This window comes from Dromiciops gliroides, chromosome 3 (genome assembly GCF_019393635.1).
Source record: "Dromiciops gliroides isolate mDroGli1 chromosome 3, mDroGli1.pri, whole genome shotgun sequence".
In the NCBI taxonomy this organism is placed as follows: domain Eukaryota; kingdom Metazoa; phylum Chordata; class Mammalia; order Microbiotheria; family Microbiotheriidae; genus Dromiciops; species Dromiciops gliroides.
The window spans coordinates 445,907,997-445,926,830 of record NC_057863.1 but is presented as its reverse complement, the minus strand read 5'-3'; the positions used below and the strand labels follow the sequence as shown (position 1 = coordinate 445,926,830).

General features: G+C 38.2%; 1 protein-coding gene across 2 annotated transcripts in view; it reads right to left on the bottom strand.

The window, feature by feature from the left end:
* Window positions 1-15,928: 15,928 nt before the first annotated feature.
* The window catches only part of ABCB11 (ATP binding cassette subfamily B member 11), a 142,246-nt gene continuing 139,340 nt past the window's right edge, over window positions 15,929-18,834 (bottom strand). For both annotated transcript variants that reach the window (XM_043992208.1, XM_043992207.1), the window contains one exon: window positions 15,929-18,783. In XM_043992208.1, the coding sequence (XP_043848143.1) occupies window positions 18,583-18,783 (201 nt within the window). In that variant the 3' untranslated portion in view covers window positions 15,929-18,582. The remainder of the gene's footprint in view (window positions 18,784-18,834) is intronic.

Below are 18,834 nucleotides of genomic sequence, written 5' to 3'. Positions count from 1 at the left end.
GTATCCTGGGGCATGGGCGAAGGGTTATGTTCCTTCACACAAAAAAGAAGTCCCTTGACCCTCCAGTAGAATCACGGTTATAAACTTGAGTGATCAACTGTCTAGTCTTATTTTGCATATGATGAAACTGAGGCCTAAGGAGTTTAAGTGACTTATTCAAGGTTGTACAGCTAGTAAGAGGCAAAGCCAGGGCTAGAACCCAGGTGTTCCAACTCTACAGATCTACTCATATCTACTCATGACACCATGTTTTGGTGCCTTTTGCTCTCTCCTTTCAAGATGGAAGGGACTACTCCAATACTTTCCTTGAAAGACATTTTGATGGTAGTTAAATCAGTTACATCTTAAATGAACTTAAAGTGTTGAATCCTGATTGATCTATACATTGACATTATTCTGAGCAGGTTAATCACCTTGCAAGTCATTTATAGAATATAGCAACAGATATGCAAACTTTTTTGGGAAAGGAAAAGCATGATGGGTAGGTATCTTAGTTTGCATCTCTTCTCAATGGTACATGTTACAACTGTGCTGAGTACTAGGTACCTTTATAATAAATATGAAATCAACTGTTACTCTTTTGGAAAGTGTTACTTTAAAAAAATAGGCTTCCTCTTTCCTTAGGTTATAGAAGTCCTTTATCATGGAATTATTACCTACAAGCCCTTGGGAGTTAGAAAGGAATTCAGTATTACTTCTTATTACATTCTAACAAAAGACAAGTGAAGTGTCTTCTTCAAGGTTTCATCCCAGCTCAATGGAACCAATTCAATAAACCTAGCTGGTAGCTGCATTAATCTTTATTTATTCTGCACTATGATCAAAATCTAAATACTATGAAACTGATCATTATAGATATTGTTGTATGTTCTCCTGAGAATTTCCTAATATGTGATTTTATTTTTTTAACGGAATTAACCAGTCAATACTTCTGAACACTGAGATGATTAACTCTTTTGTCCCTATCCAGCTCATCTTGTTCCCAATTGTTCAGTTACCTCTGATGTATAAAAATGTCACATGCTGCTTATATTAATGGCCTAATTAATGAATTCTTTAAAAGGATTACATTATATTAATCATAACTCTTTTTAATGGTAACATTTCTAATAGATGTTATGTCAGTTGAGAACAACATCACTTCAGAATGTTGAAGATGACAAATTCAGGTTATTGCTGGCTTTCCTGCAAATGTATTTCATATTTTAATGCCTTTCAAGGACCCACTTAATAGTTTTACTTTTCAAGGATAACAAAGCCTGTGGGTGGTTAACAACCAAAACAAAATGCCAGGAGGCAAAGAATAAAGCCTCTGAAAAAGGGATTGTAGATTTCCAGCTGAAAGGCTACTTAGAAATCTTCTCTCTCTCTCTCTCTCTCTCTCTCTCTCTCTCTCTCTCTCTCTCTCTCTCTCTCTTATTCAACCTACTCAATTTTCAAATGAGGAAACTGAGGCCCAGAGAAAATTGACTCACTCAAGATCACAGAGGTAGTAAGTAGAAGGGAGAGAATCCTAACACATCCATATCCACACATCTCTAACTTCATATCCAGCACAATTCCTTCTGTACCATTTAGTTTTTGTTTTGGGGTCATTTTCTGTAGAAGTTGTCTAAGTTCAATTCTTATTGTGATAGCTAGCTAGCACTTGCTAGCTGTATCTGTCCCAAGGTTGGATATATGTGAAGTCATTTCAGCCATATGATATATAGAAGGATATTTGTTTTATTGTACCACCTTTGGCAATGAATCCTGTAGAGGTCCCTTGCATTTAGTACTGTGCATGAGCAAAGGAAGCACAGATAGCTAACAGTACTTTTTCAGTATTTAATTTATAGCTGGAAGAGTTCCTAAATGAAGTCAGAGATGAACTGAGTCACCAGCTTCTGAAGAGGTGCTGAGCTTCTCTGAACCTGCAACCACAGGAACACTATCATCCCTGATCACTTACAAATTCTTCCACCAGATTCTCTCACCTTGAATGATGGTTTTTCAGGCTAAATAGCATTAAAGGGGCCATAATTGAAAGCTTACTCTCTACATTAAGTTATAGTCACTGATTTAGACCCAGAAGGTACTTCAGAATCCATTTTGCTCAATGATCTCATTTTACAGCCTAGGGAGGGTAAGAGTCTTACTTGTATAAGGTTACACAGGTAAGATGTGTCGGGGGTGGGGGGGGGGTGGGAGATCCTCTGCCTCCAGAGTTAATACTCTTCTATATGCTGCTGCTGCTGTCTATTCAGTCCTTAACAGGTCCATCCCCTAGCCACAGCTTTGGTCCCCAGATGCTTGTCATTGTTTGATATGGTTGGCACTGCCTGGAGTGACCCAGATGATAACAAACTTTCTCTGCTACTGAAACAGCCTAGGCAGCGTAGTAACTGCTCTTTACAGCCTTGGAGAAAACTTCTGTTTTCAAGGATGATGGAAAAAGGCTCAGCTCATTCCAATTTAGCTGTCAGAGGTAAGCTGAATTTAGCTGACTTGCCTTACCTCTAACTTAAATATAAATATTCAAAATGTCTCTCTCTTCAGATGAAGAATGTCAAAGTGATAAGCCTTCAGGAGAAGAGAGCCTAGGCAAGGTACATGAGAATCTGTCCAATTAATTATAAATCTTTAAAATAAACACAAAGGAAACTGCTAATGCTGAAGCAAGGAGAATGGAAACTCTACTTTTTGAGGGGCAGGGGAAGTCTCACTTAAATGGTGTTAAAGCAGGAGCCCTCGACACATCAAAACACAAAAACAGTGACATTTACCAGCTGTCCAGTGAAGTATTGCATTATGGGAGTTCTGGTAATGCCTTAAATTAGCTACAAAGGCAAATTTTTTGTGAAATGATAGCAACTGGATCTTTAACCTGTTTCTAAGAGACACAACCCAGTTTTTGCTCTGAGAGGCTTTGATATATGAATTGAAATGTAAGATAATAAAAATCGTTAGTCTATTGGGATTCAGGTACACCCTGAGCTTTACGATTAAATGAGATTATATACACACACACATACACATCTAAAGCATTTTGAAAACCTTCAAATACTATATAAACATGATGATAGTAGTTTCTTTCCTTGGAAGAAATTCAAAGCAAATTGATATATCCTCTCTCATCTCTTTTTTCTTTTTTTTATTCTGAATAGAATTTTATTTTCCAAAATATATGTAAAAACAAAATTTTAACATCAATTTTTTAAAAACTTTGTGTTACAACTTCTCTTCCCCCCTCCATTCCCAGCCCCCCCCCCCGCCACAAGAACTCAATCAATTCAAAATAAGTTATACATGAGTAGTCATGGAAAAATTCCCATATTAGCTAGTTGTGAGAGAAAACAGTAAAAAAAACCCCAAAACTTCAGATTAAGGAATTGTCAAAGAGTTCCATGTGAGCTCGATAGGGGGCAGCATCTTCTTTTTCACAGAAGGAGAGCCTGAGGCAGATGCTAACCCCAAGTGAGCAAGCAGCAGAGCTGAAACTAGGACCTGGGTTCCCTTAGCACCTAGTTCAGTCCTTTTATTTCCAGACCCTGAAGTGCCATTTTTACATATGGTTTATCTGAGACTATCTTGGTACTGAAAATGATAGTTACTCTTGACAAAGTACATCCCATCCATAAGAGATGCTTAAGCTGTCAAGGGACACTTACACATGCCATTTACTTATGTGGTAGCTGTCATTAGTGGTTTCTTGTGCTAGAAGTATGAGAGTGATTGCATAAAATTGCGGGTTGAAAATGTACAGAATCATCAGCAGCTTCAAGAAGGACCTGTCAGGCTTGAAACATCACAAGATCAAATTCTAAGAACTGAGAGTCCCCAAGTTTCTACTCTGTCACATAAAATTGCAGTTTACGTCAGATTAGGGAAGGGCTCAGTCAAAGATGGGGACTAATTACTGTACTTATCTTTGCTACATATGATAGTGCACGATCCCAGCTGTGACTTTTGGTATTGCAGAAGAGACTGGTCTAAAAGGGCAGAGACAATCAAATGACTGAGTTCTGGAGGTTCATTCAAGAACCTAGAGGTATTACCTTCTATTCTGAAGGGGAAATTTTTGAACTTTTTACTGATACAGGACCATTTGAGTGTTTCACACAGGATATCTGAGATGGAAGGGCAGCTTTTCTTTGGCTCAAAATGTGTCATTTTTTCTCTATTAAAAACTTGAACAATGTATTCTGAAACATGCCATTGAAAAGAGAGCAAAGCATGAATGACAGAGACACTGTCTCAGGGCATGACTACTCTGGGGCTATTTGGGAAGATACAGAGAAGATGCCTATAGGATGGACTTGCCAAGGGGAGCATCATTTTGGGTATACATCCCAGCCATTTATATTGTTGGATGATGGGAAAGAGGAAGTGATTTACCTGCTATGAATGTTCAGTCACCAGCTCTACTGAGCACACATAAAAGTGGAGAGTGGATCAAGCAAAATAACTGAGATTGGTAGCTATTACCACCCATGATGGAAACACCAACATTTACCACCACTTGAGCATGGAATCAACCTTTTGGATCATACCTGTGGCTGTATGTGTACAGAGAATCAACATTTCCTCAAATCCAGACTTTATCTTAAATTTCCATAGTCTTTTATTGCCTACGTGACCAATACTATAGTCCTTCTAGGAACTCACAAATTCTTAAGAAGGTTGCCTTTTAAAGAAAGCCCATTTCCCTCTACATATATATGGCTTCCTTTCACACACCTGTTGCCTCCAACACTTCTTCAATAGGAACAACCTATGTTTCTATGATCTAAAACTAGATCTAGATCAGAACAAGAACTCTTAGATCAGTTCTAGAACTCTTACAAATCAAAAAATACTGTCAAGGTGAATGGTGTTTTTATGTTCTGATCATATTATAAATCTTATTTAATTTCTACTGTTTCCTCTTGTTAAAGAAGGGTTACTGTAGTAACATGGTTGAAATTGATTAGGACCACTCACCCCAGCCAGGAAGACTTGTCTCGATTAAAAAAAGTTTTTGAAGCAACTTTGTTATTCTCTTATATCTCCTGTAATTCAAACTATGTTAACAAAATTAATTAATTCATTCAAATCATTGTCTGGCAGATATCCTTAGACAGTGGATTTAAAATAGAAATACTGACTTGTAATTTGTATAAGAACTGTTTGTAAATAATGTTTTTGAAAGCATTTTATTATAAATACATCCTTTACTTAAATATTTTAATGATCCCTTACCCCACTCCCAACCATTCTTAGTTATCAGAGCTTAAATTAGGTCGGGGAACTGGATCTTTGACTCAATTCAGGGCACCTATATTTAGAGAACACCAACAGGATTCATACTCCTTAACAGCCAGAAACAACTGAACTTCGCACTTAGCAAGAATAATTGGATAAAGTATGAAACTACATCCTCTCTCTGAAGCTCCTCATAAACCTGGTCTTCTCCCTTCCCCCACAGAAGTTTCTTAAGGTTCCAGGGTGTCTCCCCAACAAATGGATTTATTTTTTTTTTATTTTAATTTTTTTTGGTGGGGCAATGGGGACTAAGTAACTTGCCCAGGGTCACACAGCTATTAAGTGTCAAGTGTCTGAGGCCAGATTTGAACTCAGGTACTCCTGAATCCAGGGCTGGTGCTTTATCCACTGTGCCACCTAGCTGCCCAGGATTTATTTTTAAAAGCTGATTTTTAGGGCAAAATCATGATACTCTCATTGGACTCCTTTTGTGAAGCTTGCCCTGGACATTAAACTTGTTAGTTAGCTCTGATAACTATTTATCTGGACCGCTCATTTATTAAACAAAAGTAAGCTTTAACCCAAACCTTGTCTTGTCCTAGACACTGTAAATTCCAAATCAGTAAACTCCAATTTAACGAGACAATATTGCACGCCATCATGACTTGCCCTACCATATTAGTAGGTGCTATGGTCCTGAGGATGCTGCAGTGCTGGCCTCCACCCAAGACCCTGCTGAATATTACCCAATGTTGATGACATTGAGGGAATCAGCCACTTCAGGCCATTTGAAGCACACACACATAAAGAGTGCTCTTGAAGCTATTGCTTAAAACTACGGGAAGACTTTTGGGACATGCTGTATAATGAGGCAGTTATAACAGGAAATCCTGGCCCACAGCCCAGAAGGAAGTCAGTGCAAACCCCAAGAGAACCAGGTAGAGAATCAATTTCACAAATGAGGTAAGGCTTGGAATTAGAAAGACTCATCTTCATAAGTTTAATTCTGGTCTCAGACACTTACTTGCTGGGTGACCCTGGGTGAGTCACTTGTACCTATTTGCTTCAGTTTCCTCATCTGTAAAATGAGCTGGAGAAGGAAATGGCAAAGCCACTCCAGTATCTTTGCCAAAAAAACTCCAAATCGGGCCAGGAAGAGTCCAACTGGACTAAAATGACACAACAACAGCAACAAAAGGTAATTGAGGCCTGGTGAGGCTAAGTTGCCCAAGGCACACCAGATAGTAAACATCAGAAATGAGATTTAAATTCAGCTCTTCTCATTCAAACAGTCATGAAACAATTATTAAGTGCCAAATATATTCCAGGCACTCTGTTAAGTGCTGGGGATACCAAAAAAATTAAAAAAGGCAAAAGACAGTCCCTGTTCTCAGGGAGTACACAATCAAGTAGGGGAGACAACATGCAAACAACTCTGTGTGAACAAGATATATTCAAGAAGAGCTGGAGGTAATCAACTGAGGAAAGTCCAGTGTTCATACTGCCACACCATAGGCTCTTTTTTTTTTTTTTTTGGTTGGGCAATGGGGGTTGAGTGACTTGCCTAGGGTCACACAGCTAGTAAGTATCAAGTGTCTGAGGCCGGATTTGAACTCAGGTACTCCTGAATCCAGGGCCGGTGCTTTATCCACTGCGCCACCTAGCTGCCCCCTCACCATAGTCTCTTACTGTGTGCATCTACTCTTGTCTCTTTTGCTCCCCAATTAAATACATCCCCTTCCTTCTGGCAGTTTCTGTTTTGCATGATTTTTGCAGGAGCTAATGAGAGGCATGCCCTCAGCTTACTCTAAGAAGAAGCAGTAGATGGTAGTGGGGAGAAATTTAAATAAATCCTCATGGAGATTTTTAATTTAAAATAGGAAATTGTAGGTCGAAGGATTCCAACCTATTTTCATGCATTGCACCACTTTGAAAATTTGGTGAAATCTATGGAGCCCTTTTCACAATAAGATTTTTAAATATTTAAAATAAAATATATAGGACTACAAAGGAAATGAATTCTGTTCAAATATACTTATCATTTTTTCCCCCTAAATATCAAAGGCTTGAGGTTAAGAAGCTCTGTTTTAGGGCCTTGTGGTTTTTTTGTTTGTTTTTTGTTTTGTTTTTTTTGCTTTTCCATCCAGGTCATGGTTAATAAATCATTTAGGAATAGCTCTTACAATATTCATTTCCTTCACTGCTTTTTCCTATATTTTCAAAGCTTAAAGAATACAATTTCGAGTTTGTTAACAATTTAAAGTTGTTTGTTATTATTACTATTCCCCAGACAAGACCATATAAATTTAAAAAGAATATTCCATTATTAAAAACTATTGCTTTAGTAAATTATTTGGAACTTACAGGAGCTCCCCACAGAGACTACAATTTCTTATAAACCTTATCCATTAGTCTTTGAAACATATTGCAACAATTTGTATCTGCATTTTATAGATGGAAAAGTTAGTACATGGAGATCCTAAAAAAGTTTACTTGAGACATTCCAGTTCCAAATGGACTGTAAAAAAGTACTTCATATTATCCTGACATGCGATGTCCTTGTGGTCTTCATCATTTTTCCTTTTATAGCTTTTCATCTTCACCATTTAGCTAGTCCTAAGCACAAACCCTCAGGAACTTAGGTTCAGATGATTATAGATTTGGAGTTGGAGGGGAACCCAGAGGCCATTTTGTCCAATCATTTCCTTTTACAGGCGAGGTAGGTAGTTTAGGCCCCAAGAGGTTAAGGAACTGGCCCAATGTACCCAGGTAGGAAGCATCAAAGTAGGAAATGAAATCAGTTTCTCTGACTGCAGAACCAGTGCTTTTTCTACTAGACCACAGAGTGGTACTAAGTGAACCTACCCATACCACTCACTGTGTATAGCTTCTCAATTCCTCCTATCTAGTTCATTTTCTTTTCTGTCTCATTGAACTCTGGCCATGCTCCTATTAGAGCTCGACCAATAGAATCTTGGCCTCTCTTCAACTGCTGTCTTTATCATTCTAAAGTAAGCACAGAGAAATATCCAGTATCATATTAAAGGGGCCATACCTTTAAAAGGAGCTATGCATGATACTCAGAGAAGCCTCCAAGATGGATTTAAATTGCAAATGATATAGTCATTTCACACAGTCATATTTACATTTTGTGATGATGATGAAGAGGAGGAAGAAGAGGAGGAGGAAGATGAAGACAAAGAAGAAGTAGTGACAGAGGAAGAAGAAGGAGAAGGAGAAAGAGGAGGAGGGGGCAGCTAGGTGGCACAGTGGATAAAGCACTGGCCTTGGATTCAGGAGGATCTGAGTTCAAATCCAACCTTATACACTAGACACTTAACTAGCTGTGTGACCCTGGGCAAGTCACTTAACCCTCATTGCCCTGAAAAAAGATGAAAGAGAAGGAAAAAATTATACTCAATGATATTTCTCCAAAGATATGAAGATCATATCTGATGGTCAGTGAAGCATCATGTAGATAAAGCCATAGTATTGTATCATACCCTTTATTCCGTTTCAGGGCTTTTATTAATAATGGCTAAATAGTCTTCTTACTTCTGTAAATGTGGCCCATAATCAAATTCTTATCTTAATTCCCCCACCCTTAGCCTGCTACAATTCTATATTTAAATGAAAATTTGATTTTTCAGCTTCCATGACATTTCATAAGAGAGCCTTGTCCATCTATCCTTTTCATTTTGTGCCCAATACATCTTTACTATCAGTCAATATGGCAGCACTGAATTATTGTTGTTTTTGTTTAACCCCATCACCTTTCCATTATTTGTGCTGTGGAACTTTGGGAATGCCTTCTTTTCGGTGTCTAGTTATTCTGGTTTTTCTGTCTGTGCCTAAGAAGAGAGCTGCTCTTGAATTTTAGTGTCTCCTTCAGGAAGGAGGAAGCTGTTAACTGCAAATCCACCAGCTGGACAGACTGTCTTTCCTTTTCAGTTTTTTTCCCCTTCATTGTTCAGATTGTCCTAGGTCTGATTTATTGGGTTGAATGGTGTATTTGGAATGTTACAGAGACATTTTATGTAGCCTCTGATTACTCATTATGGACCTTAGGAGTCTACAACTTGCTAATGAGCATATTACTATGCTATGCTGGCCAGTGCTAATTAGAGGATGAGCATGTGCATTGCCTTATTTACATTCTATTCATTTAGATTAATTGGGCATTTAATTGAGGACAATGTGAAAGAAATTTGAATTCTGTTTAGAGGATGGTTTAAGGTACTGTCTTGTATATTCATATATTAGGTCCTGGTAAAAGCATTAATTAGGGAATTTTCAGTATCTGGTAAATTAGGAAAGATGAATGTGAGCACAGTTTATTTTGTAGTATATATGTATATTAATCTCTAAATATACTTGGAAACATTGACCACGTGTATAATTTATCATCTCTCCCACCCCTCTTGCAACTATGGAATGCAGTTGAATTCTGCATTCACAGTAAATACTGTCTAATATTTCCAAGAGTGTACTGGAACCAGCTCAAACCAGCTTAAGCTTAAAAGTGTGTGGTATGTTCACTTCCCCGCCCCCCCCCCCCAGAGAATCAGTAGTTAAACATTTATTAAAATACCCCTGAATATAACTGAGAAAATTAGAAAACATGGGCTAAGAGATAACTTTGTGAGGATTTTCTGATAGGCAGAGCCTATAATGAGAAATTCAGTTTCACAGAACATTTAAGTTGAAAAGCAATGGCAGAGGCCAGATAGTCAAACCCAAATCTTACCAAGAGCCCCTTGTACAATATACTTCTCGAGTTGTCATCTATGCAGCCTTTCCTTGAAGACCCTGAGTCAGGGAGCCCACTACCTCCTGAGTCAACCCATCCTAATTTCAAATAATTGTAATCCTTTGGAAGCTGTTCCCTATATCAAATATAAATGTGCCTCTTTACAACACTCGTTGCTCTTAATTCTGTTCTCTAGGGCCAAGTAGAACCAATCTATTTCTTCTTCCATCTCTTAGTTGAAATACTTGCAGTTATTATGTCTTCCCTAAGAATCTAGGCTAAACCCCTCAAGTGTTTTCAACTAATCCTTGTATGATCACCATCTTGGTTGTCCTCCTCTGGATGCTCTCCAGGTTTTCAAATACTAGTAGAATTAACATATGCTTTTAAAAAAACCCTCTTGCTTCTTTAGTCTTATCTATCAATATTTTGTCCCCTTTGCTCATATGTCTCTAGTTTAATTCATATTCTTGTCTCTTCTCTCTTTCCTTATCTTGGCTAGCTGGATTGATGCCTAAAAGTAGAAAAATAACTTTCATTTAGTAAAAATTGCTAATATATATTTATTTGAAAATCATTCTTGCATATATATGTATATGAAGGAATGATTTTCAAATGGGATCTGAACACTTTTGGACAGAAAATAAATTATGAGATAAATATAAAGACAAATCAGTTTATAAAAGATGTAGGAAAATGTCATCATTTGTGTGTGAACATTTTGATAGTTTATAAGGGGCAGAGAAAGAAATTTATTAAAACTAAAAACTTAGTGTGAAGAAACAGTTTCGAGGACAGACAAGAGATAGTGGATTTTGTTGAGAACTTAGATTTACATGACATTTCAAGGCTTAACATAGTGAGAAATCATACAAGTATTTGGAAACTGATGGATCGTTATTTTAAAAAGAATGTTGATTTCTTGAGGGAAATTTGTGAATTGCTATTTTTTTTAAGTGAGGCAATTGGGGTTAAGTGACTTGCCCAGGATCACACAGCTAGTAAGTGTTAAGTGTCTGAGGCTGGATTTGAACTCAGGTCTTCCTGACTCCAGGGCTGGTGCTCTATCCACTGCGCCACCTAGCTGCCCCGGATTGCTATTTTTTTAAGGGAAAGATGAGTCATTGAAAACCAGAAGACTAATTTAAACCATTGAAAGATATTGGATGTTTAGGTTGAGGTTGTCCAAACTGAAGAAACAGGAAGGTTGGTGTGTGTGTGTGTGTGTGTGTGTGTGTGTGTGTGTGTGTGTGTTTAAGCAGCTTTGGTCACAGTTATTTGAACAGACCACCAGCAGCAGCAGTAGTAGTCAGCTGATAGTCTTCAGCTCTGTGATTCCTGATTGGTTGAAGACAAATTCAACCTCATTAGACAAGAGTTTCAGTCTCAAATACTGCTCTTCCGGGCCACCTTTTAGTAGTGCCAATAGCTCTTTGCTGACCCCTTCTGGTTTAAGAGGAAAAAGCCAAAATAAGGAAAGACAAGTACTACTGCTGATGTGCTATTTAAGAGCTGACTTGGTCATTTTGTTTTGTTCAGAGTTGACTTGAGCTGTTTGCTATAAGTACCATTCTGATTTACAGCATAATTCTGTACAGTACTGGACAGGTTAGCCTGTAGCACCCAGAGATAAGAAACTTGATGAGTTTTGCAGTTTTCTGATTTAAAGGGAATTGCAATTCAAATTAAGAAAATAGCATCTTCCAAAAGCAAGGATGCTTCTAAATTGAACAAGCTTGCAAATGCTACATTATCTTGTAATACACAAAAGAGGAGGATTTGCCCTGCTACAAAGCAATGACGACCAGCAGACATGTAACTAGAGAGGTTTCATGGTATACAGATGTTCCCAAATGGAACATTCTAGGCTGCCCTGAACAGATTCTTTTTTCTCCCTCATGTGCTTCCCTGACATGTTCTTTTTAACTGTGTGCCCACTCTCCCCCACATATACTGAGCTCATTGGTGGGAGAATATGAGCAATGTTTACATGTGTATTGTAATATATTTTTATTATTCATGCATTGGTTTTAATATATGAATATCAATGATGTTATGAATTTTTGGCTAAGTAAATCATTTTATATAAGCTCTAATGTCTCATTGTTGTTTGTGGCTAGTTTGTATAAATAGAAATACATTGGTGGATGCTCAATAGCTACAATGAGGAATAAGGAGAGTGCATTTCCCATCAACTGGGTTACCCCTGGAACTCTGAGAGAATTTGAATATAACTGTATTCTCTGGGAACCTAAACCTGCCAGTTTGGAGAGAATGAGCCAACCCAAAGAGTATGTAAATGTCCATATGCCCTCATGAGAGGTGTGAGATACTTACATGGGGATTTAGACTCTGTACCCCATTCCCTTATATATTGGGGGTTCATGTAGAATTTCCCCACCACCACCCATTTACATTGATATGAGAGAAGAGACTCAAGGACCCATTTGCCAGTCCAATCAGGGTCATTCTCCTATAGAAGTTACAGATCAATTTTAGAAACATTCCATGTAACTTGGGAACAGCTTTTGTTTCTTATCCTCCCCACAGGCCACCCTAAGGTCAAATGGAAGGCAGGAGGCAAAAATCTGGCCTTAGAATGAATTAGTTATAGGCAAAAAAAGAAAGAACCACTTTCAAACCAGCCTATACCTAAGGCAAATAAAGTATATTTTTTCCTAACAAAACAAATCAAAGAGCCCTTCCCACATTGATTCCATTTCGAATTAGAGAATATCTAGTTTAAACCAATACACAGAGATTTCTTCTTTTATGAAAGGTCAGTTCCTTATTGCCCAATGTAAAATGTTTTTCTCTCTCAGTTTTATGATTTAATAAAATTATTCTCTAAATATTTGGCACCACAGAAGCTAGTGATATCGCTAGTTAAATGAAGACACCTTTTCAACTATAAATGCATCAACAAGACAGTGTGAATGAAACCAGTGAAAAAACATGAATATATTCCTTTGAAAGTCATCATTATCCCAAGCTCATTGACAATTGCTGATAGCCTTTCTAAAAGAAAAAAAAGACAAAAGACAAAAGACTATTTGAGTCAAGGGACATTAATCAAATCACTTTCCATAGATGGAAAGTACTTTGGAAAAAATGCAAGATCTTTTTTGAGGTATGATAGGTATACCTGGACATAGTAACTTAATTGTTTTATGAGGCCCCTTTGATCCTGGAGCTAGTAACATTTTCTCATGGCACAGGAAATACTCAAATGTTTGAGTCAATCATAAGACCTCCTTAGGTAGGATAGAACCTTTCAGTGTATTACCTTTTTGTATATACACCATTATGGGGGTCCAAAATTTGTCTTTGTTTTGTCAGTAGTGGTGGTATATATTTGAACATGCTTGGATGGTGAACATGAATGAGGAAGTGGGAAACAGAATTGATTAGACGAAATAATTTCAATTTCTTCCTTACAATGTAGACAACTCTTGAGTCAGCTTCCAACAGAACTAGGAAATACAAAATCCTGTGAAAAGGACTGGGGTATTGAGTCAGTAAGTGAATGAAAATTTATTGAATCCCTACTGTGTCTCAGGCTGGTACCAGGGATACAAAAAAAAAAGGCAAAAAACAATCCCTGCCCTCAAGAAATTTAGAATCTAATGGAGGAGACAAACAGATATGTACAAACAAGTTATATACAAGAAAAATAAATAATCTAGAAAGGGAAGGCACTAGAATTAAGAGGGGATGGGAAAAGCTTCCTGCAGAAGATGGGATTTTAGCTGGAATTTGAAGGAAGCCAGGGAAGCCAGTAAGTAGTCAGAGATGAGAAAGGAGATCATTCTAGGCATGGGGAACAATCATGCCTGGAGCCAAGAGATAGAGTGTCTTCTTTGAGGAATAGTAAGGAGGCTAGAGTCACTGGATGGAAGAGTTCTTGGTATGGGGTAGGAAGGCTGAAAAGTTATTGGGGGTGGGTGGGGACTAAGTTTTGAAGGACTTTGAACACCAAACAAAGGATTTTGTATTTGATCTTGGAGGCAATAGGGAACCGTTGGAGTTTATTGAGTGGGGGGAGGGGAAGAGACCTGATCAAACCTGTGGTTTTAGGAAAACCACTTTGGGAGCATGGATACAAGTGTGAGGTGATGAGGGCTAGCATTATCTAAGGATCAAGAGTAAAATCTACACATTCTTCTGGAGCGCAAGTTAATGAAATGTCTAGATTTCATTTTATATTCGTCTGAGTGGAAAGGTCTACCAAATGTCAGGGAATTCGATGAACCTGGCTATAGTACAGCGAGCTAGTTACTCACTGAAGTTCCAGGCCATTGTAATGCCAGCTGGTTCATAATTACCTCCCTAGGGGGTTAATTTGTATTCAAGTGTCTTGGTAGTTGGTGTACTTCCCAAAATATCCCACTAATAGACTCATAAAGAGTAATTTGTATCTTAGAGGATGGTATTTAGATCATACTTATACCACATTATCCCACCTTAAATTTTTCTTTACAATTTTGTAAGATTCCCTAGAAGTAACTGAATCTAGTATACTTAATGTGCAATAATTTTAGCAACTCTGATGATGGTCAATATAATGAATCTTGTGACTTCTAGTCCCTAAGTGACTTGCAATGTTCCTTTTAACACTTAATTCTCTTCAGATCACAACTGATGCCATGATCTTTAGCTTACATAAATGTGACAAGCAACACTTTCTCTATACTGGAGGCAGTGAATGAGGACACATTTTGTCATTATATAATCGCTCAAATCATGGGGATTTGGGAATCCTCTAATACATTTGGGCTTGCATATCCTAGCAGCCTAATATAAGAGATGGCTTTTCTGATATCCATTGACTCTTAATTAGTGATTATTATTGTCTTTAGAGGACCATGATATCGGGAAGGCAATGTCGTGACTTGCAGTGAATTGGATTTAAATGAGGTAGGGCTGTGCAAAGTCACCAGCCTCTTTCTCTCTTCCAGAGCCATCTGGGTCCAGTGGAAAGATACAGATAAGAACAACCGGAGATGGCAGTAGGAGACTTTGGTCTTTTTAAATTAAGACCTTTCCCAGGTCTCAGTTTCTCTGAGGTAATGGTCATTCAGTGATTAAGGCTAGGCAAGAAATAAGGAAAAGAATGGCCTCTTTTACTTAGTAAAAAATAAAAATTAATCTGGGAGGGGAAGATCTCAGAGTTTCTCAATATTACATGATAGACATTTATGGAACACCAAAATCTCAAAAGCAATAAAATTCCTAATAAAGGACAAGATCTTACTCAAGATGTTTGTGAGTAAGTAGGTTATGTCATGTTACCAATAGTGGATATGAACAAAAGAATGTCTTAAAATACATTGTCAAGAATATGTATGACTAGAAAAAGAGATGGGTCAGTTATGGAGCAAGAATGAAACAAAAGATAGAGACCCTAAGTTGGACGATGGTATTATGAAAACTAGAAGAAGGTGTGCAGTATGTTGGGTGTATTCTCTGTGGAAGATTTATAGAAACAAATGGACAATCATCATACAGAATAAAAAGACCAGGAGGGATTGTGATTCAGTTCAATCTGATATGCATTTATTGTTTGTTTTTTTTTGTTTTGTTTTTTTGCAGGGTAATGAGGGTTAAGTGACTTGCCCAAGGTCACACGGCTAGTTAAGTGTCAAGTGTCTGAGGCCGGATTTGAACTCAGGCACTCCTGAATCCAGGGCCGGTGCTTTACCACTGCACCATCTAGCTGCCCCCCTGATATGCATTTATTAAATGCCTATCGTGTGCTAGTGACTGTGCTAGGCATTGAGCATACCAAGACAAAAACAAGACATTTCCTGCCCTCAAAGGACTTACTGTCAACTTACAGGATGGAGCGATGATATCTGTAAAATCACAAATCCACCAAAATTTTATCTCCTGAGGTGAAGGTTTGAAAGGTAACATGTGGGCTAGGATAGTTGGATTTTTTTTTATGAATCTATATTTTTAAAAGTGGGTTATGTACTTAAGATTGAGATTAAACAGACAGAAAGATCAGTATCTCAGGAATGGTTTCAGGTACAAAAGTATTTTGGGTAGAGAAAAGGCTATAACCCAGATGGAGCCTTCCAGAATTTGAACCAGGAAATGGTGACTTCACCCTCTACTTACTCCAGTGATGACATCCCAACTTCTTGGAACTAGAATGTCAGCTAACTCAGGAACTTCTTCCTGCTTCTCTTCTTCCTGCCCTCCTTCCCTAACCCCAGTACAAATTTGATAGTACTTGGGGAGTAAAGAGCACTAAGTGTATTATTGCCCTACCCCTGAGGAGAATGAGAGAAACTGTTCTAATTAGGAGAAAACACTGAGCATAATGGAATTGGCTAATTACTATTATTCCTAAGGCATCTTTCAGAGGACCCATCCAGCTGTACTTCAAAGGCATTGTGGTAAGGACTCTACAGATGCTATACAGTGGCTCTTCATTTGGATCCTGTAGTGTGTTTGCTTCAGTTTCTCTCATGGGGTTAACTTCTTTTCTTTTTCATCAATACACTGAGCTACAGTACAGTCCCCTTCAATACAATTCCCTTTACAATTTTTATTAAATAACTACCCTGTGCAAGGCCCTGGGAATATAAAGGTAGTTATGACACAGCTTCTGTTCTCAAGAGAGCCAACAATTTAGTAGGGGAAAAGACATCCATCCAAGAAGCTGAGAAACAAGTGTAAGTATAAATACAAAGGAGGTCTAGGAAAAATACTATGAGAAATCCAAGGAGAGAGAGAAGGCTTTGTGGAGTTTATGGAATCTGAAAGGGGCTATGAGAGAAGGGAGGTGTTGGGGAAGAGTAGGAGGATGGGGTCTTGGGGTCTTGAACAGATAGAAGTGTGAAGGGGGGGCAGGGCAGAAGCTGGTCACTAGAGGTCCTTCAAATATCATCAGTCTAGGTCTTAAACATACTATTGTGTTCTAAAACTTTGTTCGTCATTTAGATGCTTGAAATTTGGAACACATTTTCCTAAAGAGAAAATACTATAAATAATCTATGCCTACTCACTAAAGCCTAGTTAGCCCAAATGTCAGTGAACTTTAGAACTAAGAGCTCTACCATGCGTTTGGTGTTCAGAAGCAAGAGGCCATGTAATGTAGGAGGAAGTAGGGAATTTCCTATTCCTTTCTTAAGCATAAGGAGGACTCCAAAAAACATTTTTAAATAGAGATTTTTTTTTCCTTTGACATTCTCCTCCCTCCTTATTTGCACATCTTTTTTCCCATATCAGTGTTCATCTCCTCAAATTTGCAGCTGTGTCATGATGTCCAAATAGTCTACCTAAGCCTATTCTCTCCCCACCCCAATCTGATCTCCATTATTCATAATTAATTTCTTTCCCTCTCAATCATAGAATAATTTCTAGATCAAGAAGAGACTTCCTAGACCACTGAATCCTATGCCATCACTTTATAAGTGAGGAAACTGAGGCCTAAGGAGGTTAAGTGACTTGCCCAAAGTCACACAGGAAGTGAGCATGAGTCAGGATTTGAATCCAGATTCTTTAACTCCGGAGACAATGCTCTTTTCACTGCAATCAATGCTTCAGTTTTCTCAGAGTAGGTGATCTTGATTAGGTGTTGATAGGAAAGTTCTCTGAATTTATGCACATCAATACAGGCCTGATAGAGCCCTAACTATCCAGGGATTACTATATCTTCAGAAAAGGAGGTTTGGACACTCTTAGGGACTGTTAATTAGTGGAATATCAAGTAACATCACGTAGCAAAATGAATTCAAGCAATGTAGCCTTTGATTGGCCACCACATAGGCAGGCTGACTCTGGCTTTAGTTTCTCTAGGCTCTTCCTGCTTTTCACAGTTTCTTCCTTCCATTTCTGAAACTAGAGATTTTCTAAAGATATAAACTTTTTCAAAATGTTTCTCAATGCAGCAATAACAAGGCCTTCACTGAGGGTGCCCAGTTAGGTAGGGGCTGAGGAGCATCTGTTCAGATGCATCCTAATTTCTACCTCTCAAATCTGTAGGCTAGAGTCTTTCTGTTCATGATCATGGTTGGAAATATATATATATGTGTGTGTGTGTGTGTGTGTGTGTGTGTGTGTGTATGTATACATATATGTCTCTGTGTGTGTATCTTTGATAGAACCATTCTTTTTATCTCATAAGATCATAGGAAGACTGACTGAAGGACTTGGGCATATTTAGTTTGGGGAAGATAAGGATAATGGGGGACATGACAAATGTCATCAGGTACTTGAAGGGTTATCACAAGGAAGAAGGATTGAATTTGTTCTGTTTGACCTAAGAGGGATTAACCAGAAGCAGTGGGTATGAGCTGAAATGAGACAAGGTCAGGTTTGATGCCAGAGAAAGCTTCCTCACAATAATTGTTCAGGAGCAAATTGTGCTACTTGGAAAGACAGTGGGTTCCCCCTCCTCTGAGGTCTTCATTAAGAGGCTGGATGACCACTTGTTGGCTCTCTTATAGCAAAGATTTCTTTACTGTATGGGCAACTAAAGCCTCTTCCAACTCTCAGATTTTGCGATTCTGTGATCTTCCTGGTTTCTCTACAAAAGACTGTATGATACTTGTTGAGAAGCAATGAATATTCCAGATGTACAAAGTTCCTGAAGAAAGTCAACTAATGGGTGCCCCTGTGGTGACTAGTTTGTAATATGCTCCGCCTTGGGCCATCAATTCATTGTGGGTCCCTTTTTCTATCACAACGCCTTGTGACACAACAGCTATAATATCTGAATTTTGGATAGTGGATAAGCGGTGGGCAATAACAATGCACGTCCGACCTTCTCTGGCTTTATCCAAGGCTGCTTGCACTGTCTGTGAACAAAAGACCAAAAGGTCAAGTGGAAGAACAAAGTACTGGGCATC